Source organism: Sitophilus oryzae, unplaced genomic scaffold (genome assembly GCF_002938485.1).
Source record: "Sitophilus oryzae breed Bouriz unplaced genomic scaffold, Soryzae_2.0 scaffold_87_pilon_pilon, whole genome shotgun sequence".
NCBI lineage: Eukaryota > Metazoa > Arthropoda > Insecta > Coleoptera > Curculionidae > Sitophilus > Sitophilus oryzae.
In genome coordinates, this window is record NW_022147505.1 from 511,173 (window position 1) to 537,984 (window position 26,812).

The following is a 26,812-nucleotide window of genomic DNA, read 5'->3' on the forward strand; positions in this document are numbered from 1 at the left end:
TCGGTAACAGCGATCAAAATACGCCGTAGGGGTATTTTGTTTGCGTTGGTTAGGCGTATTTTGATTGCGTTGGTTGGTCTCTGGTATAAGTTTTTTTTTGTTTATAGATTGCACGCGAAATACCTGATCGATTTTGTAGAACTGTTATATATTATTATAATTTGTACGTTTTTGAAATTTAGGTTAAATTATCCCACTATTCAATGACTAAAGAATACAAGGACATGTAACGGCCATATACGGGCTGCAGCAGAATTTGTTACGTTAGACACCATCATATTGAAGCCTACGGATGAGTCACCACCTCTTGAACAGCGACAATTTTAGCGATTTTTAATAATTTGTTGTGTATAGTGAACTTCGTATAAACTTTATTACAATGGTGACGTGTTCAGGCTTTCAAGTGTAAAAGCTGCAATGATAAGAATTAAAGAGCCAGGAGTTACGTTTCATAAGTAAATAAAAAGTCCACTCCACCTTTTTAGCGTTTTCTTATTGAATTTGGTAATTATTTTTCTGATACTATATGTACTTGATATGTGCTAATCGTCGATACTAGTTTTGTACCTTTTGTTGACATTTTAATACGTTTTTTTCGTAATTAATTAATATGATACCACCGCCTACACCATAGGCTTAGTCAAAACATTTATCAAAAATATAAATATCCCTTCAAGCAGATAAGTTAAGAAAAATATATGTTCACGGAATTGTTTGGAGCCATGGTAACAATTTGGTCTTGGGTTATATGTCCTTGTATTCTTTAGTTATTGCTACTATTACTTAAGAACTTACTCTCGAAAATTACAAGTTTATAATAAAAGACAAGAAAATAACCCACGATTTAAATTTGGCGGGAACTGTGGGATGAAGTTGGAGAGTTGCACGGTACGGCTAGACGCAAGTAGTAATGCCTAGTTAGAACCCCTGTACAAAAAAGCAGCTGTGTCCATTGGTAACGATTGGTAACGAGGGCGTTTCAGGACCGGGTTCGAGTTCAACAATTATAGATTTTTTTTATTTATTTTTTACAGATGTTTGTATTTTTTTACAGCTATCGGTAATAGTAATCAAAACACGTGTTGGTTAATCTCTGAGATTATTATTTTTTGTTTAATACCCGACCCAAAACCAAGAATACGCCTGCGCAAAAGCTTTCCGGCATGTTTTGTTGGGGTGTACATAGACGCTTGTCACATTAAAGCCTTAAATAACACCAATTAAATGCATTTAAACTTAATACTGGTTTAGTTGGGGCGTTTCCTAAGCGGACGCCGGCGGGGATACTTGAGTGCTCTCTTCAATCAGCTTCATAGCTACAAGTTCAAATACTTGTAACACCACGTCCTGGTTAATCTTTTTCTTTTGCAACGAGGAAATAAATAGCTTGATAGTATTATGTAGAACATGTTTGCGAAACACGTACTTAATCAAATCTGTAACAAAATAATTACTTTTATCGTTAAATTAGCTGGCCCGCCTATCTTCGTACTCTCTGAGAGCGAAGTAAAATGAAGAGATTTATTTTATCAATTTTGTGCTATGGATGACTGACTGATCGAATACTCTGGAATGATTGAGATCTATCGATTTGACAGTTGTCCTTTGTTCACTATATTTTTGTTTACATTTCGATTCAAGTATTTATATACCATCCCATATAGCACGTCCAAATGAAATTACGTTTCTATAAGGGAGACACATGAGAAACAACAGAATTATGTTAAAGTGAACCTAAGTGTTCATCTAGTTCTAACATAACAAGAGGTTAGCTGAGTTAGCTCAGCAATATAATTTTTTTTAATTTGGAAATAATGAAAATCTAAATGGACCAGAGAAAGAAAGATTTAAACACTTCAAAGAACTTCTTACACTAATATTCGGTAAGTTATTGATGGATCGATATACAGATATGTTTAATATTCAATAATCAGTTTCATGTAAAATTTAAGGGTGAGATTGTTAATCTGGAAATAAAATACAACAAAGTCCAACAGAGTGCTCGATGAATGAGTATGCTAATAAACCAACTGCTTGGAAGGAAAAGAGGAGAAAAAAAATGACTAAACGAGGTCCACCAAATCGTGGCGATATACCAGTGTTTACCATTTTAGTATGTTGTTATACTAGGTACTTATATTTTTGATACAAATTCTGCTCTTTTACAGTGTTTTCTTCTGGTTTCTGCAGTGTAAATAATTATTATTATTGTGTTATTTGCGCTATTGTGCGTTCCATGATATAAAGAAATATAAGAATTTTATTTTTAACCACTTAATCCATTTTATGGAAGAAAAATGGTACATTTAATACAAAACAAAAATGGAACAATTTTAAGGCTACTTCTCTTGAACTTACGATCGAGATACTTTTGGAAAAAACAAAGTTTTGCATTCCTAACTTTCGTTCTAAAAAGATATAATTGGTATCATTGAATAAATATTTCTTAAAAAGAACGAAAAGTTAGGCATCAAAACTTGTATTATTTCCTAAATTCGTTCCTAAGAAGTAGTTTTATCTAGCACAAGATGTATATACGAAGCAAAATACATACGTATACACGCGGTAGTCACAACTGCAATGTGTAAACATAGTTTAAACGTAATACACAAGCACTGTGTATCCCACGGCACACTGTGCATCCCTTACTTTGTGTATACGTAAATGCTATACTGTGGCTACATTGTGAGGCGGACGTTTAACCTTTGTGCATACGTGTTGAACTACAATGTGTAAACGTTGCATATTTACATCGGGGGAATTGTGTCACCCTGTGTCTACATCTAATAATGTAAACACATCGTAAATGTGATTTGATGTGCTGCATGGGATATATTTCAATTTGTCTCTAGATTTGAATTTGCTATTTCTCCACTATTTTCCATATAGGCTTGATGCATTTCAGTTGATTTTTTTTTGAAACACAACTGTCAAGGATCCCCACCCTAGAGTCTTTCCGTCGACAATGCATGAATACACGGAAAGCATATCCTCTTTAATCTTTATATTCAAAGTTAATAGTCTAAGAGCTAGAAACGTTTTCGCGAAAGTATTTTAAGACGTCTGGCTCTTTGATATATCTTTTACTATGCTCTCTGGAACAACACGCAGCCCGTCTGGCTGCCGATACCCGTTGCGTTCACTACTGCGCATCGGAAGATCCTATATATATTTTTTAATTTAGTCTTATAAATTCTAGTATTGAATATAAATCGAACATGTCTCCCCATAGCGCAGTGCGTAGAATTTACGACTACGAATAGAAGATTCAGAGTTCGAATCCGGGTCAGGGCAAAGACTTTTTTATTTTATTTTCGTTTATATTCTGATAGTAAAGTATTAAATAATTCTGGTGATTAAAAATAAACAAATATTTGATTTGGTTTGGGTATGTACTATCAGAATATAAACGAAAATAAAATAAAAAAGTCTTTGCCCTGACCCGGATTCGAACTCTAAATCTTCGGTTCCTAGTCGGAAATTCTACGCACTACGCTGTGGAGACATGTTCGATTTATATTCAATACTAGAATTTATATGACTAATAAAAATATAGGATCTTCTTCCGATGCGCAGTAGTGAATGCAACGGGTATCGGCAGCTAGAGGGGCCGCAAGTTGTTTCAGAGAGCATAGTAAAAGATATATCAAAGAGTCAGACGTCTTAAAATACTTGTTTTTCCGACGTTGCTAGCTCTCGTACTATAATAAATTAAGACAAAAAATAAAGATTATTTCATGCCATACCTGGAATGCCACTTTTCATAGCCTCGATATAATCGTCTAAATCCATTAGCAATACGTTTGTATTTGAGGTCTCCGGTATTGTGACTAGATGTTCGGCAAAATGCGCCAAGGATTCGTGTATCTGATTTTCGATTTTGCACTCCACATAACTGCCGCAAGTCAAAAGTATTCCTTTAATTACGGGTTCCTGTATCAATGGAGAATTACTATCAGCCAAGAGTTCGCAGAATATGTCCAAGAGTACTTTAGTTACTGGTATTTTTCCTTCGAAGTCGTCTAATTCGTCTAGAAATAGGGAGACCACCGATTTAGAATGACCAGGTTGGTATACAGACAAAGACACATTAATGATATACAGGGTTATTCACCACATACGACACGGAGTATTGTAGCTAAACGATTAGAATTTTGCAAATTGTAAGTTTTGGGTTCGTTGAAGGGCTATTAGAGCTACAATTTAAAAATATTTTTACAAGACACTGAGTGTCCCAAATAAATAAACAATATCAAAGTTGTATTTTTTTAAACTGAACACCCTGTATATTATTATATTTTAGTTTCTATGATTAAAATAAAGGTAAATTTGATTAAGATTTACCGCATTTTAATCTTACCGTTTTTGAAATATTTAGGTTTTTGTGAAAATACAGTATAAATTTTAATGCTTCATTTCCCTAGGCGTATTTAAATTTTTAAAACCAAATATTGTACACTAAATTTTGTGTTGCGATAATAAAAATTATACTACCTTTTACAGAGTGCCTAAAATATTATTTTAAATAATTACTAGCTTTAAACGGCAATAACTTGTTTAATTTAAATGGAACACCCTGTATATTTTATGAAAATCGGATGCACAATTTAATTGTCTACCAAATTGTATTATACCTTTTTACCTACCTCTTCAAGTTTTCGTAGAAAATGCGTTTTCTTATAATTTAGACCTCATTTATCAATATACCCATGGAATATTGACATTTAGAATTATTTTTAAAGATGTAACAAATTTTTAAAGAGTACAGATACTAATATCACCGTTTAAAAATATAATATTGTCGATTGTCGATATAGTTCGTTTATTTCATTAAAAATTTAAAAAAACTGTTTAAATATTTGTTAAAGAGGACCAATTAATATGATTCCAGTATTCAAACATTAATTGACTGTGCGTAGATTAATAATAATTGCTCCAAATAAATAACTGCTCCTCTAAAAAACTGAATTTTGTATGTGCATTAGACAGTGTGGTAAAAAGTAACACCTTAAAAACTTTATTTCATTTTTTGACGAAGGCTTATTAGTAACAACAGGGATGTTCATTTTCATAACTTATTATTATGTTGATTTCTAATTCAAATCCACACTTGTTTAGAATAATTTATTAACTAACACAATTAAGTATGTAATTAATTAGTATATTAAATAATAGTGGTATATTTAATTAATGGTATACTATTTTATAATGATTTAAATAGTTTTCTTTTTGTATACAAATGGGCTAGTAATATTTTGTTTTTAGCACCAGTACATTTTGTACATTTGTTGCTTTAAAAACAATCTGTCAGTAAAATGTCAGTATTCCATGGGTATATTGATAAATGAGATCTAAATTATAAGAAAATTAATTTTCTACGAAAACTTGAAGGGATAGGTAAAAAATTGCATAATACAGTTTGATAGACAATTAAATTGTGCATCTGATTCTCCTAAATATACAGGGTGTTCCATTTAAATTAAACAAGTTATTGCCGTTTAGAGCTAGAAATTATTTTAAATAAATTTTTAGACACTCTGTATGAGGTACTATTATTTTTATCATTGCAACACAATAACTGATCAATTAATAAACTTCGGTAAATATTTAGTATTAAAAACTTTGATACCCTTGGAAAAAAGAAGCTTTAAAATTTTTACTGCAATTTCACAAAATTGAAAATATTTCAAAAACGGTAAGGTTTAAGTGTGATAAACCTTAATCAAATTTACCTTTATTTTCGTAGAAACTAAAAATGTAATAATATACAGGATGTTCGATTTAAAAAAATACAACTTTGATATTTTGTATTTATTTGGGACACTCAGTATCTTGTAAAAAGATTTTTAAATTGTAGCTCTAATAGTTCTTCAACGAACCCAAAACTTACAATTTGTAAAAATCTAATCGTTTAGCTACAATACTCCGTGTCGTATGTGGTGAACAACCCTGTATAATGTGCATAAACATTTTTTAACTGTTTTTATAAAACGAAGTCATTAAATATATAATTTAAGATTTGATACGAGTATAAGACTATTTATAAAGATAATATAAATCAAAAAGCATGATAATATTTGAACATATGCTATAACTGTTTTAAGAGTTTACTGACTTTACCTTCAAATGTAACATTGGATATTAACACTGGCGATTGTTGAAATATATCCACCGAATCTAAAGCATCATATCCAGTATCAATTTCTTTATCCAAAATGCAGTACTCCTTACGTTCACTAAGAAGTTTCTTCATTCGGATTAAGGTTTCCGATTCCTGCACAAAAAAATGCAGTAAAAAAATGGCATGTCATAATGTTGGAGACATAATCTTCATTCAGAACCTCGAAATCAGTGGAATAAATTAGTATATATATTGTTTCAATTAGTCGTAGAAGTTTGTTCACCTAATTTTAATGTAAGCATTCAGAACGTCATAATTAGTAGTAGTAATTTTCAATTAGTGGAAAAAGTTAACAAACTTTTGACTTTTCCACTTATTATACTTCAAAATTGGCGAGGAATGTCATTTTGGCCTGTGATTATCACCCGTCAAGAAAATTTTTGGTTAGAAATCAAAAGTTTATTGTTTTATAAATTTAATTAGTAGTAATTCATTTTTTGACATAAAAGATTCGTTCCACTAGAAAACTTTGTCTCTTGTTTTTGTGTTAGTGTTGATTCTAGTAAGCAATAACAATGTTCGTTTACTTTTTGGACGTTGTTTAATTTTTAATTTACAGAAATAGTAAAATATACCTGAGACTCTGTTTTAAATTTCCATCTCTCAACGGTATAAACCTGTCCTGGATTATTTCCCGGCAGAGCTGTTTTTATGGTGTTTAGCGTGTTGGATAAAACACCAGAGGCTGTCTTAGCACAGAACTTGTAAAAGTTGGGCATCATTCCGTCCACTTCCATAGCTTCTACATCGGAAACATTTTCCGATTCGACCTGTTTCTGAATGTAATCTTCGGGCCTATTAGAGTAAGTAAAACTTTGAAGGAATATTGACACAGATTAGGTATCCTATAAGTATACAGATAAAAATCTTGTCCCTAATTCGTGGTACGAAAATTGTTTTTTATGACGATGTGTAAACGAGTAAAATTTCCTGTGCGCAAAAATAAACTCGCGTAAAATAACAATAAACAACGTAATAGAGAGATATCGCTGAACCGAATAGCGTGCATGGACGTTAATAAGGCCAGGTGTTATTTCCTTTACATCAGGTAGTATTAACTCTCTTCATTTATAGTTATCGGATCGGAAATAATTCTGTTCGCGTCGCGTCCGCTATTTAAACTTAACCTAACTTTGAATTTAAAACTTTGAAATTGTTTTGTTTACTAGGTATTTTAAAACTAAAGGGCTAAAGTGCTTATTTCCAGTGCTTTATTGTTCAACGTCTGCCAGTGGGTTTAGGGCAACAAGCAACAAATTCTCTTAAAAGGGCTAAGTTGTCATCTGCTGTAAACCTAAGCCTCTTTATAGGTTCTTTAATATTGGAAGAGGTGGAATCCATATTTTGGGCCATATTTATTTAATTAAAACTAATCCCAGCTACTTAAATATCAAATTACCTAATAAAACTAATGTAATAATTCAAAACAATTCAAACATAACCTAAAATAAAAAATCTCGCCGGCCGGCCCCGGTTGTCAAATACACGCACATGCCCATTTAATCAATTTTTAAACGTTATTTAGAAATAGCGCTTGGTGTAATTGATCCGCAAATTACGTCAGGCGGTAACGTTATTAGCGGGTGTTGCGTTAAAAATTGATTCGCGCATATCGTAACCATGATAAGGTACGCGTAAATACTGCATGACGCTATTCGGTTTTCCGATATCTTTCTAATAACTGTGCCGGTCAGGCGCTGTGCACAATTTTAGAGGCCAAAAGTGGGCGTGCTATGTGCGCACACTAGTAACCTAACTAGTGCCCGATTCCGAAAATTGGAACCACGAAAAACAATAAAGAAAAAACAAAGTTTATAATCTGTATAATCTGTGATATTGATAACAAACTTCCTTTTTATTTTTATTTAATCCAGACGCCAAATTAACTATAACAATGTACATTCATAATTATTTTTGAATATAATCTTCCAAACTAGAGTAATCGTCAAAAAAAGTTGTCATCTAACTCTTTCTGCCAGGCACTCTTGGTGATAAAGAAACCAACCTGAAGGTTTATGATGACTAACAAAAATATACAAAACAGTTTAAAAAAAAAATGGAATACAGTATCTACGGTAATCGCAAAACATTTTCCAATGCACGTCATCAATCATACCAAGATTGACACTAAAGCCTATAAACCTGACTAAATGAAATTTTGGCAAAAATGTTTAAATTTGTTCTTCCTTTTACTTCATAGAGCAAATGATTTAAAGCTGCAAAAATTATAGTCTAAGAGCTAGCAACGTTTTCGAGAAAGTATTTTAAGACGTCTGGACTCTTTGGAACAGCATGCGGCCCGTCTGGCTGCTGATACCCGTTGCGTTCACTACTGCGCATCGGAAGAAGATCCTATATTTTTTATTAATTTAGTCCTATCAATTCTAGTATTGAATATAAATCGAACATGTCTCCATAGCGCAGTGCATAGAGTTTCCAACCACCAACCGACCACAAACCGATGATTCAGAGTTCGAATCCGGGTCAGGACAAAGACTTTTTTATTTAATTTTTGTTTATATTCTGATAGTAAAGTATTAAATAAATCTGGTGATTAAAAAAAACGAATATTTAATACTTTACTATCAGAATATAAACGAAAATAAAGTAAAAAAGTCTTTGTCCTGACCCGGATTCGAACTATGAATCATTGGTTCGTGGTCGGAAACTCTACGCACTGCGCTATGCAGACATGTTCCATTTATATTAAATACTAGAATTTAAAGGACTAATAAAAATATAGGATCTTCTTTCAATGCGCAGTAGGGAACGCAACGTTTACCGGAAGCCAGACGGGCCGCATGCTGTTCTAGAGAGCATAGTAAAGGATATATCAAAGAACCAGACGTCTTAAAACTTGTTTTTCCGACGTTGGTAGCTCTCGTCGTTTAAAGCGATTTTTATTATCGCCATGTTGGTCATATTGCGGAGCGATCAGCAACGTTGTCGTTTATAACTTGACAATTATTATCAAAATGTCAGTCATTAGTTTGTATAATATCGTGTTGTTGAATCTTTGGAAGTAATTCTCGTTTTTGCCGATTTGCATAGTCTTTTTATAAAAATTGTACTTTTAAGCACGAACACTTGTTTTAAGATCTAAATTGGCGAGTTTTTGTATTGCATTTCTTGAAATTGTGTGTCGAAAATATGCCGAAGCATTTAAACAGTCGAAGCAAAGAGCTTGTAGCTTTCCTGATAAACGATTTTGAACGAGAACGTGACAATAACGGTCCTTTATAAGTCTTGACTGCAGTCAGAGAAGTAAGTTTGATTGGTAAGCACATTATACCACTTTCCTTTATCTCTTTCTACTTATTTCGATAAGTAGCGAGTAGCTACTGCCTTAAATTTATATTGCTACTGTGAGTGTTAATTACTTTTAATAAATTAATTAATTACTAAAATATTAATTATTAAATTAAAAATAAAACGTAAAAATATTTAAGAAATAATATAATAAATATATGGTTCCACAATTTTACATTAAGAGATTCATCTCATAAATCCATCACAATCAGGCAGTGCTGTGGCTATCGCTTGTCACCTTCCCCTAGGAGATACAAGACCTTGTCGTTGGTGGGGAAGCTCCTGGTCAGGTGCTGGGGGGAATCCCCTCTAGCACTTGGCTTGGTCTGAGAAGCATCTCACTCATCGTCTTGTCTCTGACTGTAGTGTCGTGGCCAGGGAATTGCACCAAGACATATAACGATACCGGGCGGGGCTACGGACAGCTTCAACCTTGGGGCACCGGGGGGCCACCCCATTGTATTTTACCCCTTACTTCTACATGCGGGGCTCTGTAGAAGTGGACCGACTGTCCCTAGCGACTCATAGGAACACTATGAGATCGGGTAATAATAGTAATAAAAACATCACCGGTGAAGCTGTGGGGAAACCCCCTAGCGACACTGGGAACAGTAACAATGAAAGTTCCAAGGAGCCAAACCCAAAGAGAACTACAGGGGAGGTGGCTGACACTTGCGTGAGACCATCCTCCGCAAGTGGCATACAAGCTACCACCTCCTCCAAGGGTCGGGAGCCTACCTCCTACCTCTAAACCCAACAGGCGACACAAGCTACCGTTTCGTCTACCCGGCCTGGGTCGTAGCTCCTCGACTGTGAGGGACACGGGTCTCCGTAGGAAGTCCTGAGACTGTATGATGAGTTATAACTCAAGAAAGTGGGACACAATAGATCTCTCAGGTCGCAGAGATTAACCCCCCTCCCACTTATTCTAATTCTAAATTCTAATCGCTTGTCACTCAAATATCACGTGCATCGAAAATTGTTTTGCGATTACTTTAGTAACTATAGTGTGTCCAACAAGTCAAGACAGATTTCGACAGCCGACAAAGAAAAACAGAAAATACAATTTACCTATGAATTAGAATGACACTCGTTGGACACATTATAGTAATATAATCTAATGATTATTCTGAAAGATTGCATATTGTGTATGTGTTGTAATAACACATCAGATAATTTTTTTATCACAAATTAAAGGGATAATAAATTGTATTAAATTATAACTAAATTAATTACTAATTAGGTATTTTTACCATTTTATAACTTCTAATTACAAACCCATCAGAAAGCTTGCAAAAATATACATACATGGGACTTAAAGCTGGTGTAGATAAATTAGATTCCGACGATCTCTGTTGCAACAAGGACCGTAATTTGGCAATGCTGGAAGCCAAATCTGCCGTATCCTCGTATTCTGGATCTGGACTGTCCGAGTCGGCTGGTTGTTCCGTGGAAATAGAAGGTATAGAAACACTATCACCCGAAGGAGTTTTATCCGGACCGTGTGTTACAGTCTTTCCAGATTTTTCCTGAAAAAAAATTAAAAATGTTAAACACAAAAAAAATTAAAAACTACGAAAGCGTAGAGCTGCCATCCCAACAATGAAATATAATTTTAGCAAAATTTACACTTTTTCTGTAAATTTACAGATTTTCTGTAAATTTACACTTTTTCTGTATGTGTTAAATTTACACTTTTTCTGTAAATTTACACATTTTCTGTAAATTTACAGATTTTCTGTAAATTTACACTTTTTCTGTAAATTTACACTTTTTCTGTAAATTTACAGATTTTCTGTAAATTTACACTTTTTCTGTAAATTTACACTTTTTCTGTAAATTTACACTTTTTCTGTAAATTGCATGCGAAATTTACTACCCAGCAGAATGACGTCTCGGCATCGACCTGCTCGTTACTCACGTTACAAGTGAGCATTGTTCTCCGCTGATTACGTTGCTATTGTGCCTAAGTAGTCCAGATATTCATCAGAGATTATGGACGAATACATTAAAACCTACTTTCATATCGGATTAAGTCCCAAAGAAATTTTGACATGTCTGCTAGAGGATGGTTATGCCCTAAGTTTACATCATTTGCAGACGACAGTTTACGTCATGCCAGAGGTGGAGGCCATCAGATCCTCTTGCAAACAGTGCATGCATCGGAAAGGGTGAAAATACTTTCTGGGTCGATTAAAAGCATATTAGAAAACATATTAAACAAAAAAATGCCATACTATTATATCACACACATTCAAAATTTAATACATAATCCCTAAAATAAGAGATCACCCGATTTTCTGTACTATGTTAGACCCAGGTTCAGTATAGACGATGAGGAATAATTCTTCAAGTATTTTTGAAGAGAGTGTGGTTTCAGAACAAAATATATCTTTGAATATACTGGGATATTGCTTAATCTTTTCATATAGTCCGCATGTCTTCAATCCTTCAATTAATTGCCGCAGTGGTTCCCTAATTCTGTCTTTACTAGTAAAGACTTTTGTGAATAAACTGGCGTAGAACAGAATTCGATGGGAACTACTCGTAGAATAACGCACCACTGTTGCCACTAACGCATAAATTAACAGAAAAAGTGTAAATTTACAGAAAAAGTGTAAATTTACAGAAAATCTGTAAATTTACAGGAAAAGTGTAAATTTACAGAAAATCTGTAAATTTACAGAAAATCTGTAAATTTACAGAAAAAGTGTAAATTTTGCTAAAAATATTTTTCAATGTTGCGATGGCAGCTCTACGCTTTCGTAAAAAACATTCATTTCTAAAAAATCAGGGTATATCAAAGAGCCTCATCTTTTTTTGACGTTTCGTGCACTATGAAAACCCATCAATGGCGAAAAAATCGTCCAATAAGTTTGATTTTCATGCAACCGTTATCCGTTGACACGATGGTCTAACGGCTCTGATTGGTCATAGCGTTTTCGCGCCACTTTTCATCCCTATTTTTTTTATATGAATTATATTTATATTATATTATTACGAAATTGGAGCCGCTGTCGATGGCTCCAATTTCGTTCAGTTCGCGCATACCACCTGTGACGTCACTAGGAAAATAATGAATAAATAAAAATTAAAGAAAGTTGACAGGAGATCTGCATTTTTTTGTATTTTCTAGGGTTATGGTTAAGAATTGTTTATTTTTTCTGACTTTTTAGTTAGTTTAATTTAATAATTACCTTCTTATTCAAAGATAATTACTAAAACCAGCAGTTCCAAAAATATGTTTAAAAATAAAAGATAAAAATCCAAAATATTAATTAGTTTTAACATGGATTTGGACGATAATAGGTAAGAATACTAAATTTATTTCTATATTCGGTATAAAATTGTTTATTAGGTTTTTAGTTTGCGATGTTTATAGGGACAGAGACGAGGATATCTATGGAAAAGTAACCACAAGAGGAATTGTTACATCATTTAAAAAAAAGTTGATTGTTTCCCATCGAAAAGTAGAAAATGCCAATGCAGATGAGTGTATTGTAATTGTAATAGAAGTAATTCCAAGGGTGAAATTTATTATAATTAGTGGAAGTAATTCCAAGGGTGAAGTTTATTATAATTAGTGACCTGTGCTTCTTTTTATATGTAGATGTTTCAGGTTTTGACAATAAATCGGTTGAACGAAACCCAAAATTTAGAGGAGGTACTTGCATACCCAGAATATGCCCATCAAGGATTATAGCTCAAATTTCCTTTAATGGTAGGCAATTATTCAATACAAATTAACTTTTTAAGTGACTGAAATATTAAATAGTTTACAATATGGTATATCACTGTAAAAATATATTACTTTTAGGTACAATTAGGGCCCGATACATTTCAAAAAGTAGAATATTATTTTATATTAAATGAGGTATTGTACCAACAATCAATTTATATTAATACCGGAGATTAACAAATAACAGAATAAATAGTTATTTTTTTTTAATTCAAAAATAAACTAGAATACAACAGTATTAAAAAAATCAAATAAAAAAGTTATGCCCCGGCCGAGATTCGAACTCCGGTCTCTCGCTTCCTAGCCTGACTCTTCACGCACTGCTCCACAGTAACTTGCCTAGCGATAGTTCAATGACGGTATATAAACAAAAAAACAGGTTCATTACCATATCTTGACGATTTGAATTGGCGCGCGGAGCGTGCTGACCAATAACGCCTGTTATCACCTGTGACGTAGCGACCAACCTGCGCAATATCATATCTTGTATTCTTTGTACCATGCGATAACAGACGTTTTGACACTTTTTTGGCAAATTTAATATAACCTTAATAAAAATATAATAGTGCAAGAGCTAACAACGTCGGGAAAACGAGGATTTTAAAAAAGTTATGGTTCTTTAATATATCTTTTGCTATGCTCTCCCGACTAAAGTACGGGCCGTCTGGCTGCCGGTAGACTACTGCGATTCACTACTGCGCATCATATCTGTGCAGGGTATCCCATTTTTGTGTGTTTTATGAGATATCTCGTTTATGAGTAGAGATACAATGCTGCGATTTCTTATTGCTACTTTTTATGAACCTAAATATTCTATTTACACATAATATGTTTGTCCTAGCTTCCTTAGTTCCTGAAATACAGGGCGAATTTGTGATGCGCAGAAGTGAACAGATGTTGAATACAAATATAATGCGCAGTAGTGAACGCAACGTCTACCGGCAGCCAGATGGTCCACACTCTGTTCGGGAGAGGATAACAAAAGATATAATAAAGAACCAGCTTTCTTAAAATCCTCTCTTGATAACGTTGCTAGCTCTTAGACTATATAAAAAGAGCGATATCGTTATGGAAGTGGCGTTTTTTACAAGAGACATAAAATGTAGTAAATACTAGAAGGACCATTTACCGAAAAAAAATCAGTCGCCGTTTGTTATCGATACCTCCCTAATTTAAATATAAAAGTTGGCAACCCCGGAAGTGGCAACAATGTAAAAAACAGGAAACAGGTTATTAAAAAAGAGAGTCGCTCACCGGCTTCCGAAGACGTCACGGTCACGAAAAAGAAAAGGTGGAATTTTCGAGATGTCCAATGTAAGCGTAATGGTTTTATTTCCTAGGTAAGACCCTTTTTATTCCCTATAAAATTCAAACAAGTAGATTATCGATCTCGATCGGTAGAGCTAGCCGGTAATAGGTATTAATCAATACTAATAATAAAAAACTGAGACCGATAACACGTTACAGTTAGAAAATGTTTCTACTAGAATTTATGTAGTGGCGGGGGTAGTTTTCACCCTTCCCGTACCTTTTTGTCATTTTTTATGAAAGTCAAATGTTAAAGCGCCTAGAAAATCATAAGCAACCCAAATCTCCTTGAAATAGGAATAACTGCTCTTAAAATATCTTAAAAAATGTGTTTATTTTTTTAAAGTTTGATTGCCCCCTAATGAACAAACGAAGCAATGTTGTATAGAAGTAAATTATGTCCACTGAACTTATTTTCGTTCCAAAAATACGTAGTACTTCTATGTCCACGGACTATTGGAACACCCTGTACAGATTCAGAAATCAAAATTATTGCACAAATGGCTGGATTCTTCTAAATATCAGATCTTGACAGCAAAAAGTACAAAAATTAATTACCAGAAAAAAGTAAGAGTTAGATACATAGTATAGTTACATACATACCTAATATGTTAAATACCTAACTGTATATATTTTATTAATACACGGATAAGAATATAATGGATAAAACTTAAACATTATATTTTTTTATAAAAGGGCCTTTAGTGACGTAGGCATCTACGTTAGAAGAGCGATAATTTAATGTGATCGAACTGGATAGAACGTCTTTGGATAGAACTGCGGCCAGCAATTTCTTCAAGAAGAGCTTTATTCAGTCAACATAACCCTGTTTTTCGCTGTCAAGAAACGAAAATGAACAATTTAAAAGATTTTGAAAATTTATGTAAATTTCTTAATTCTGTGAGGGAAGCCGATAAACCAAACAACAAAACTTCGATTATAAAAGATTATTTTGACCAATGGAGGGAATGTCAGCCAAAAGAAGCTATGTTCTCATTGCTAAGATTAATAGTACCAAAACTAGATCGAGCAAGAGAATCTTACGGTTTGAAAGAGGCAAAAATTGCAAGAATTTTAATAAAAATGTTAGCATTACCTACCGGACATGATAGGAACGTTCTTAGCAAATCATATTTAATGTCCGGCCAGGCCAGTGACTTTGGTGATGTAGTTTACTCAGTAATTCGCAAATATTTGGCAAATAAAAAAACAGTACTGACAATTGACGAACTTAATCTGAGTCTCGACAGTATAGCGAATAGAAATAATGAATCTGAAGCCGAGGATGTTTTAATAAAGTTATTTAAAAAATGTGCTTGCGAAGACTCGAGGTGGATAATTCGTATTATTTTGAAAGATCTAAAGTTGGGTATTTCTGAAACTAGAATACTAAACTGTTATCACCATGATGCAGCACAGTTTTATTCAAGTAATCACAGTTTGGAGAAGGTCACACATGTTTTATATGACAAGAATATAAACATTTGTGAATTAGATATAGCCATATTTGAGGCTTTTAGACCGATGTTATCTAAAAGAGTCAATCATTCATCTTTTAAGAAAGATTTTCAGGAAAACAAGCTGTATTATGTTGAAAATAAATTTGATGGTGAAAGGTTTCAGATTCACATGGACAATAAGATTTTTAAATATTTCTCAAGAAATGGATATGATTATACTGATACTTTTGGACCATCTTATGAAAGTGGTAGGTTTATAAATCCGATAAGAAAAATAATATTTATATATTGCAAAACATTTTGCAATATTTCACTTTATAGAAAATATAAAAAATATCGAGTTACAAGAATTTTGTATCTAGATGTTTTCATTGTCCTCTGACAGCATTTAATTAAAAAAAACAATTTGTATTGTCAAGATATACACTTTTTGGATTCTTAGACATAAAAATAAGGCATTTATTATAAGGATTTAATATGTTTAAAAGCTTTGGTTTTTGAGATATTTAAATATGCATGCTATAATAAAAAAGTTTTTCAACACCTTGTACCGGGTGTCCCACTAAAAATAGCTCTCGGCTGTATCTCGAAAAGTATTAGTCGTAGAGCTTGCGGAAAAAAAGATTTATAACTAATGAAACCATGAGAAATTGCTGGAAATTATTTTCAAGTTTGTATAGCGGCCGCTAGAGGGCGCAACTACTATTAAAAATAAGAAAAAGGAGGTTTTACACAATTTTGCCAAGATAATGGATACTATAAATAATAGATTCATAATCTTCAGTAAATTTTGCATATTTTTTGTTAGAACTATTTTCCCCTATCTGCGAAAATAAAGTGGTGGGGGAAGGTTAGATTTGTTTTTATTTAAACATTAATAACTCCGGACTGGATGAACGGAATCTAACAAACGGGGGCTCGTTTAAAAGAGCGTTTCTTACTCTATATTATAGCGTATAAACAGTAATAATAAGCTTTTGAATTGCCTGAATATATCTTTAAATATCTCAAAAATCAAAGCATTTAAACATATTAAAGCCTTATAATAAATGCCTTATTTTATGCCCAAGAAGCCAAAAATAAAATAAAATTCCGGGTGGTGTGTTCCATAAGAAAAAATATAACTTTGGTATGGATCTTAGCTCTGACACACTGTACATTTGAAAATAATATTTCTACTCTTTCTTCTAGCATTCTCTATTAACATTTCAAAGTGTAATCTACTATAAAACCGATTTTAGGTATTCTGACGCCTAAATTTAAAAACCTTTTTAAAGAATCCACAAATAACATTATACTAGATGGAGAAATGATGTTGTGGAATACAATAACAAAAAAATATGGTTCAAAAGGCATGGAATTTGACGTAAAGAGACTCAAAGAAAGTGGCAAACTTCAGCCATGTTATTGCGTATACGACATTATACTTCTGAATAACAGAGTCCTTACTGGGAAACCTTTGAGGGAACGAGTTGCGCTTCTAAGGCAAATTTTTACAAAAACTATTCCCGGAATTGTTGTTTTGAGCGAAATAACAGAAGTTCATAGCTGCCAAGAAATTGTCGATGAACTAAACAGTGCTGTAGCAAGAGAAGATGAGGGAATAGTGGTAAAAGATCCAGAATCGTTTTATAAGTATGGCGATAGAAACAGTGGATGGTTTAAAATAAAACTGGAGTATTTTCAGGTAAAATAATTTTAGTATCACAATATAAAGATCTTAGATTTTTCTACCGTGGGAGTTCCCCAAATTTTATTTAGTGTACCAGTGTTGCCAAGTATAACAAGTTCTAATCTGGTTAAATTATCATTAATATACAGGGTGGCGCACCTCATTCGCCTCGGTTGATTATACGAAAACAGAAAGATGTAGAAACAAAATATTTTATGGGTATATGTGGGGAGGCAATGTGGGGCACAATTTAAAATTATTTTGAAACATACAGAGTGTATCAGAACTAAGATCCATCCAAAGTTATATTTTTTCTTATGGAACACCCGGAATTTTTTTCATTTTTGGATTCTTGGGTCCAAAAAAGGCACTTATTATAAGGGTTAAACATGTTTAAAATCTTTGGTTTTTGAGATATTTAAAGATAAGTAGTGAATAATAGGGACATACTCCTCATTTGAAATGAGAATATGTATAGTTTAATGAGGAGTATGTCCCTATTAAGCACTAAAAGGACCCAATAGCGTAAGGGAGCGTTCACTCAATACGGACGGATAAATTCGATATTATCGATGGTGGGGGGAGGAAGGAGAGACAGACAGAGACAGAGACAGACAGATAGACAGAGACAGACAGACAGATAGAGACAGAGAGAGAGAGAGAAAGAGAGAGAGAGAGACAGACAGATAGACAGAGAGAGAGAGAGAGAGAGAGAAAGACAGACAGACAGACAGACAGACAGACAGAGAGAGAGAGAGAGAGAGAGAGAGAGAGAGAGAGAGAGAGAGAGAGAGAGAGAGATTTATGCTTACCCCCACTCACCTTTGTTCTCACTTTATTATTACGAAATTTTACTATATGACTAGACACTAATATAGTGAGAACAAAGGTGAGTGGGGGTAAGCATAAATCTCTCTCTCTCTCTCTGTCTATCTCTGTCTGTGTCTCTGTCTGTCTCTGTCTGTCTGTCTCTCTCTGTCTATCTGTCTGTCTCTCTCTCTCTCTCTCTCTGTCTCTATCTGTCTGTCTGTCTCTGTCTGTCTCTCCTTCCTCCCCCCACCATCGATAATATCGAATTTTTCGTCCATATTGAGTGAACGCTATTGGGTCCTTTTAGTGCTTAATAGGGACATACTCCTCATTAAACTATACATATTCTCATTTCAAATGAGGAGTATGTCCCTATTATTCACTACTAAGATATTTAAATATGCACGCTACAAAAGAATTGATTATTAACACCCTGTACATTACTTTTCAGAATTCATTCTTGTGCTGAGTTGAAAGGTAAAGAAATAAACTTTACTGAAAAATGTCATTGCTTCCTTAAATTTATACAGGGGTACCAAAAATTGGTGGTCTATTTTAAGGATATATTTTATATAAAAACTTTGTTATTTCAGATGCAACACCCTGTATTTTTTTAAATAAATCGAAGCAGATTCAAATGCCCTTTCAAACTATATTAGGGTTTCCTAAGTATACCTATCTATCTCGGATTTTGAATAAAAGCCGATTTTTAAATAAAATGACAATCAAGATGGCTGGTATCGCCATGGCAATTTTCTAGTGACAGTAACTATCTTCAAAATCGACATTAGTTTATGGACATTGTTATTTAAACAGTTTACTCAAATTTACCCACAATAGTTTAATAAGTATTCTTTATTTTATGAAGAAAAATAAAGTCGTATATGCTGGCGGAACGAATGAATATGTTACTAGTGATTTTATTTTGTGAGGAAAATTATTTCTTAGCCTCAAGAGCTTACGCTCAAAGATATCCAAATAGGAATCTTCCTGATAAGTGTTCCTTTGAAAAACAACTTGTCCTATTTCCTATTTCGCAGAGTAGGTAGTGTAGTTTATAAAAAAACCTATTAGACAGAAACCTGTCGTTGAAAGTGAAGAAATTGAATTTGCCGTAATTGGCTCTTTTGTAGAAAATCCATATATCTACAAATTATCGTAAAATAAAACAAAAAACTACTTCTTCGTTTTTCTTGATAGAATAATAAATACATATTAATAAATACCTATTATTTACTAAACTATCGTAGGTAAATTAAATAAAAGTAAACTGTTATAAATTTAAATAAAGTCTATAAACTAATTTCGATTTTGAAACTAGTTACTGTCACTAGAAAATTGCCATGGCGATACCAGCCATCTTGATTGCCATTTTATTTAAAAATCGCTTTTTATTCAAAATCTGAGAGAGATAGGTATATGAAACCCTAATATAGTTTGAAAGAGCATTTGAATCTGCTTCGATTTATTTAAAAAAATACAGGGTGTTGCATTTGAAATAACAAAGTTTTTATGTAAAATAAATCCTTAAAATAGATCACCAATTTTTGGTACCCCTGTATAAATTTAAGGAAGCAATGACATTTTTCAGTAAAGTTTATTTATTTACCTTTAAACTCAGCACAAGAATTAATTCTGAAAAGTAATGTACAGGATGTTAATAATCAATTCTTTTGTAGCGTGCATATTTAAATATCTTTAAATACCTCAAAAACCAAAGATTTTAAACATGTTTAACCCTTACAATAAATGCCTTTTTTTGGGCCCAAGAATCCAAAAATGAAATAAAATACCGGGTGTTCCATAAGAAAAAATATAACTTTGGTATGGATCTTAGTTCTGATACACCCTGTATGTTTCAAAATAATTTTAAATTGTGCACATTGCCTTCCCATATATACCCATAAAATATTTTGTTTCTACATCTTTCCGTTTTCGTATAATCAACCGAGGCGAATGATGTGCGCCACCCTGTATATTAATCAAGTGTTGAAAAACGACGTATTTTATTTAAAAAAAAAGAAAACCTCGTGATTTTAATTGTTTATAACACTGCTGCGTTAAAATCCACAAAATACAAATCTAACCTCGAACGCCTCGAACATCCGAACAACTTTGGTAGTGTTTAGTGGTTCGATAAAAATGGCAGTAACCTGTTAATTATAAAAATTTAAGTTTTAATTGCTAGTAGTAAAAAATATAAAAGTAAATTTAATATTGGGGTAATAAAGAATAATCCCACATAAAAACGTATTTTTTAACGATCTTAATAAAAATAGAAGAATCTAACGTGATATTAAGATATATGGTGTAAATATGGTAGCAGAGAACTAGACACGCCATAATATTATTCTTCAGAGGCTCGCGCCCTCTGTCAACTATTCAGTCAAATGCTGATAGGGGATGTCACAATTTTCTACGCGTCATTTCAAACCAGTGAAATTTGTATCAAATTTGATTTATTATTTATTCCTTAATTGTAACTTTGTTGCATTTCTTTTTGTAATGAGGGAGTACTTTTTAATCACTTCGATTGAATTTTATATTAAAAATAACAAAAATTTACTATGTGGGGTTAAACACCAGATTACTTAGTAACCAAGTACTATTAAGATATTTAAAGCACATTTATTTTAGGATACCATGACTGACCTTGATTTAATATTAATGGGCGCTCAGTACGCATCCTCGACTTCGGACGAACTAAACTCATTTGTTGTCGGGATCAGATCTGGCAACACTGAAAATGGGGATCCGATTTATTTGTCGTTTGGTAAAGTAGCAATCGGTTTAAATTACGACCAACTGGACATGTTGAACAAAAGAATCAAAGAGTTAGGCCGACAATACAAAAACGACAAAAAACCATACTTGCTCTTTGGCAAAGAAATACCGAATTACTATATCGAACCAAAAGATTCATTAATCTTCGTTGTGCGCGCCACAGAATTGATTAAAAACACCGATAATTCTTACAGAACGCAATACACGTTTAGGTTTCCGAGAATCGTAAGAATAAGGGAAGATAAACCTGTCTCTGAGTGTTTAAACATCAACGAATTGATGGAGTTAACACAGAGAAATAATAGTGTTATAAAACTAAACAAAAGCAGACTAGAACTGGATGAATTGATAAAAGTAAAGAGAAGAAATACTAAAAAGAAAGAAATATTTGTTCCAGTTATCGGCGACACTAGGCAAGTTTCTGATATACTGGAAGACTTAAAAATTTATGTACTTAATGGAAACGAGGAAAAATCTAAAGATGATCTAGAAATACTCGTTTCGAGAGCGGGAGGGACTATTTGTTATAAAATTGACGCGACTGTTGACATAGTCCTTGTTGGTACAATCAACGATAAGGTAAAAGAACTTTTCACAAAAAGAAACAATTATGATGTTATCAATGTAAAATGGCTGTATAGAACTCTCGCTGACGGGAATGTGTTAGGCTACGAAACATTAGAAATATATTGTCTAGGGACAAATCCGAAAAACTGTCTGTCAGATGAAGTAGACAGGTATGGCGATAGTTATACTGAAGAAGCTACTATCGAAACGTTGAAACACAGTTTTGACGTTATGGGTAATCTACAGGAAGTTCCTAGTTTTGGGGGGTTAATTGAAGTACCTGGATCAAAAACTTTTGATATGTATAAAGCTTATTTTGATAAATTTACAGAAATAAACAATGTGTCGTCTGACATTATTTATGATTCGTTTTTTGACGAGTTAGAGTTCAAGTATTATAATGGGGACGTTTGTCAAACAGTCGGTAATGAAACAAATATAATAGTATTTTACGAAAATGAAAGAATAGCAGTTATAAACAATTTTCTTAGCAGTATTGATAGGTTAGATATAGAAGTAAAAAGTCGAGAATTTATATATAATAAATGAGTAACCAATAATAATAAACAAATAAGTAATTCTAATGTTATTATTAGTACCAAAATGTCACCAAATAATTATATTGAAAATAAAATAATTTTAAATTTAACTAGAATAGATTAAAGTTAACTAAAACTTATCTTTTGCAAAACAGTATTAGAATTCTTATAGAATTTCTTATACATTATAGGTATTAAATACTATAGGTAATATATTTTTAATGTATACATTTTAGGAAGTCGCATTATATTAAATGATAATGATATATCATCTCCAAATTATAAATTTTTCTACATTTTTTTATAAAAAAAACCGTAATTTATTTACATAAATATATTGTGCTAATTTAGACATATATATTTTTTTGTTATTGTATCAATATACCGTTTTTAAGAAAATTTTTATTTTGTATCTATTCTATTTCTAAAATAAAAATGTTTATTATTTTATTTATAAATAAAAAATTGTTAAAAATAAAATATTGCTTTTCTTTAAACCTTGAAAAATTGTATATTTCCTTACAATTTACCTCTAATTCGTGTATGACAGCAAAGCGAAATTTTTGTTTATATTATTTAAAGTACCCTTAAAGAATACTTAATACAAAATCCTATACCAAATCTGACTGTGCAATGTTTGAAAAATTGCGTATTTTTTAAACATTGCACAGGCAGATTGGGTATAAAAAATGTGTTTATACTGGTTTATACTCTGTTTTTTTTCTCAGTTAAGATTTCGACAGACGATGACAGAAGAAAAGCAGATGACGGCCATATCAAATGTAATTATTTTACTAAAAAAAGTTTCTAATATTTTTTAAGTTTACTATGGATGGGTTTAAATATAAATCCGTCATGCGTCGTCTCTTGTTGTTTTAAACTAGTTTTATTGGTTTATTTCAAAAATGACAGATCGTATTTCCATTTTATTGGTTTGACGGAACGATGAACGACAAACGGACGCCGATGCGTATGAAGTTCATACGCATCGGCGCATATAAAATCTAAAGGCGAGTTCATACTATGAACTCGCCTTTAGATTTTTGAGGCTTGTCAAAGTCTTCCCAAATTATAGGTTATAATTTTGTGTCAACTTATGTCAAATGCCCTGCGTTTTGGAAGATGATGCATTTTGATTCGTGTTATTACGTGTGTTTTGTGTCTTTGGAAGTCAAGCGGAGGAAAAATCGAGGGAAAATTAACTGTAGATCCATAGCACAGTTTATAGTTAATACTCGTTGCCTAGGCAGAAAGTCTACATCAATAAAGTTATCATCAATAAAGTTTGTATACCATCTCGTCATAGATAAGTGCATCTCGTATATAGTACAGGGATCGTACTAAACATAAAAACTGGAGCAACTGTAAAATATCGACATCACACGATAGGTAAATAATGGATTTTAGTACAGCAGAAAAATAATGTCAAAAGGTACTGGTTTAAAAAAATTAAGATTAAAGTTAATTAATCAACCTTTAAGGTATAATATTTGGTAAGTGTTTTTATTAATAAAATAGTTTGTTTTATTTATGTTGTTTTATCTATTCCTGTGGAATATTACAAATTGGTATTTATACATAAGTTATACTGATAAATATAATAATAAATGCGGGAAGTTTCTTGATGCTTGAAAGTAAGAAATGGTTCTTTTTTATATTTTCTTGGTATGTGGTGTTTTGTTCTTGTTTCTTTTGTATTAATACATACTATTTTTTAAATAAAATAACTCGATTACATTTTTTCAGTTTTATATTTTTTTCAGGAAGTACCTAATCACTTGTCAGTCAAATTTTAAATATATTAATTTCCTGCTATGTGTTCCAGTTGTACCAACATACTTCTTTGTAAAAAAATAAACTACTTTGAAATTAAAAAGACAGACATATCTATCACTGTCAAGGATCTTGTCGTTGGACAGACTATACTAGCTTTTGTCAAGCCCTGAGGCTGTACATTGAGTTGAATAACTCAAGAAAGGGAGGCACAATACATCTATAAGGTCGTGGTAATTACAATCTATCCTCCCATATCCCATATAATCTATTATCTCTAGTATTTTGATAATTTGCTATTCTTTCTATTATCACGTTTCAATTAAAAAATAAATAAAATTCTACTAAATTTAAAGTCTACTGATATGCTGAAATTTGTACTTACTGGTATATCTTCAAGATGAGGCGAATCCAACGGGTTTATCCATACCGATTCCACGCTTTCCGCCGAACTAATTTTCTCCAACGAATCCGAATCAGACTTCCTTAATTCTTCCAGTTTCTTCTTCACCTGATCCCTCATGGATCTTTGTGCGGACTTGGCAATAGGAATACCTGTCAAAGTTGCTTTAGCGTTTTCTATATTATCTTGAAGACCTATATTAATAAAGAGAGATGTTAATAAAAATAATTAACAGATAGATCGTTAATTACCCCTCCCAATAACAATTTAATAATGCATTTTATCTGATATTAAATTTTCTTTGTACCTGTTAAGCGTAGGCCTTTTCTGAACCCAGCTCTACCAAAATCAAGAATGCCTTCAACCATGCCTGCTGCTTCATCCTAAAAGTTATACCGATGTATGTACAGTGTTAAGCAGGTTGCGTTGAATGTGTCAATAAAAATATTGATTTTGTGTTTCCAATTGAATTACAACATTTTTGAACATGATTTTTTTACATGAATTTACACAATTTCCGACTCCCCAAGCAGCATTTGGACGTCGGGACAACGTTGTGTCACGCGACCAAACGTCGGGGCGCAACGTCGGCACAACCTCGTGCCAACCCTAGTCTGCACTAGTTTGGAGAATAATTTTTGGGTCGAAACGACGTTGGATACCGACGCTGGCTAGAAGCCTAATTTAATACAAACTGCAACGTTGTTTAAAATCCTAATTCACAGAAATACAAAACTAATATGGCGTCTAAGTCGCGTTTTATCCTAAATTGGGATAATTATAGTAAAAATATTATTTTTATGATTTAGTTAGAGACATATGTCAGATGGTAGTGAAGGAAAACAAAACAAAAGTATTTAAGTGTGGAGGATGTTTGAAGATCATAATTATTGAAACACTTTAACCGACTCTGTAACTCGTTACCCAAGGCAAAAAAGTTAAACGCAAATAACTTTATTGATAAATGTATTGTTTCTACTTTGAAAAATACTAATGGGCATTAAAATTAAAGAAGTTTTAAAAATTTTCTTCAATTTTTTTTTTAGAAAAATGAGAATAATTTATTCGCAGTCGAAAAAATTGTTTCCGCGTGTTTTTTAGGGTCAAATATTTCAAGTTAATGTATTCAAAAAGCAGGAATTGCTATTGTAGGAACGAAACATTTTCTTATTTAACAACATGGCGGCTTTCACTTTGTTGTTTTGGAGATTAAGATGGAGTAGTTCGAGTAGTCGCATACTGGACTAATAAAGTCACAGTTCGGCCTTAACAGGTAGTATACTACTCGCAAGATTGCCTAATTTAGTCATCCTAGAGTCTAGCTTGTGTCGCCCTCTATAATCTAAATAAACGAGGGAGTGGATAAACTATCGGTAATATATGTCGATGTATATTTAAATTTAGTTTTATATGTACCTTTCTTATGTCCCATTTTAATTAAGTTTTTTTTATAAAAACAAAAACAGCACTGAACTGTCTGACTGAACAGAACAATGAAGTGAAAATTTAAGATTTAAGGTTATGGTTCAATACAGTTGCAAAAGGTAGTGACTCGACGTCCTACCAATGTAAGAATAAGGAAATCTAAACAACGTTGGAATTAGTAAAACAGACGACGTTTGCATAACGTTGGAATAGGTCCTGAAACTGACGTCGGAAAACTCTATATTGTCCAACGTTGTAACTACGTTGTCCGAATCACCTAAAGATCACTTAAGCAAAAAAGGTTACAAGACAACGTTTATTCGACGTCGCAGAAGCTTCTACTTTGCTGTAGTACTAGTCCAACGTCGGCACAACGTTATAAAGACGTTTAAATTTATTTTAATACCCAAGGTAGGGAGCTAACTATTTTTTGTAACTAATCCAACGTTGTGTTTAGTAAACATGTGGTCGCAAGTCGTGAAAATGCTACTTGGGTAAAAATTGTATCAATCAATAATAAATACGTAAAAAAAATTCTTACTTAAAAGATAATGTTTAGCGAAAGTACTTTTTTATTTATAAACATTTATTTAATTCTGTTTTTAGTATTTGTTCTTATAGCGGCAACATAGATACATTATCTGTGAAAATGTCAACTGTCTAGCTATAACGGTTCATAAGATAGACCCAGATAGACCTTTGTGACAGACGGACTGACGGACAGCGAAGTCTTAGTAATAGGGTTCCCGTTTTTACCCTTTGGGTACGGAACCCTAAAAAGTAATTGAAATGCGCTGCTCATTCTTGCCTCTTATGAGGCTGATTGAGATCGGATATGTCCT

At 32.7% G+C, this 26,812-nt stretch overlaps 2 protein-coding genes across 3 annotated transcripts in view; one reads left to right on the forward strand and one right to left on the reverse strand.

Annotated features, from left to right (window-relative positions):
* Window positions 1-481: 481 nt before the first annotated feature.
* LOC115890525 overlaps window positions 482-26,812 on the reverse strand; it is a 52,756-nt gene continuing 26,425 nt past the window's right edge. Inside the window, exons 6-12 of one of the 2 annotated variants that reach the window (XM_030910769.1) lie at window positions 24,853-24,928; window positions 24,528-24,739; window positions 10,799-11,019; window positions 6,757-6,976; window positions 6,121-6,274; window positions 3,747-4,031; window positions 482-1,436 (exon numbers count right to left, since the gene is read on the reverse strand). In XM_030910769.1, the coding sequence (XP_030766629.1) occupies window positions 1,264-1,436; window positions 3,747-4,031; window positions 6,121-6,274; window positions 6,757-6,976; window positions 10,799-11,019; window positions 24,528-24,739; window positions 24,853-24,928 (1,341 nt within the window). In that variant the 3' untranslated portion in view covers window positions 482-1,263. The remainder of the gene's footprint in view (window positions 1,437-3,746; window positions 4,032-6,120; window positions 6,275-6,756; window positions 6,977-10,798; window positions 11,020-24,527; window positions 24,740-24,852; window positions 24,929-26,812) is intronic. The other variant, XM_030910770.1, reaches the window with a different exon arrangement.
* On the forward strand, window positions 15,339-22,654 carry LOC115890526 (DNA ligase 4). The gene is made up of 3 exons (XM_030910771.1): window positions 15,339-16,245; window positions 17,239-17,684; window positions 21,117-22,654. The coding sequence occupies exons 1-3, from the start codon at window positions 15,390-15,392 to the stop codon at window positions 22,377-22,379; spliced, it is 2,565 nt and encodes an 854-aa protein (XP_030766631.1). The 5' UTR covers window positions 15,339-15,389; the 3' UTR covers window positions 22,380-22,654.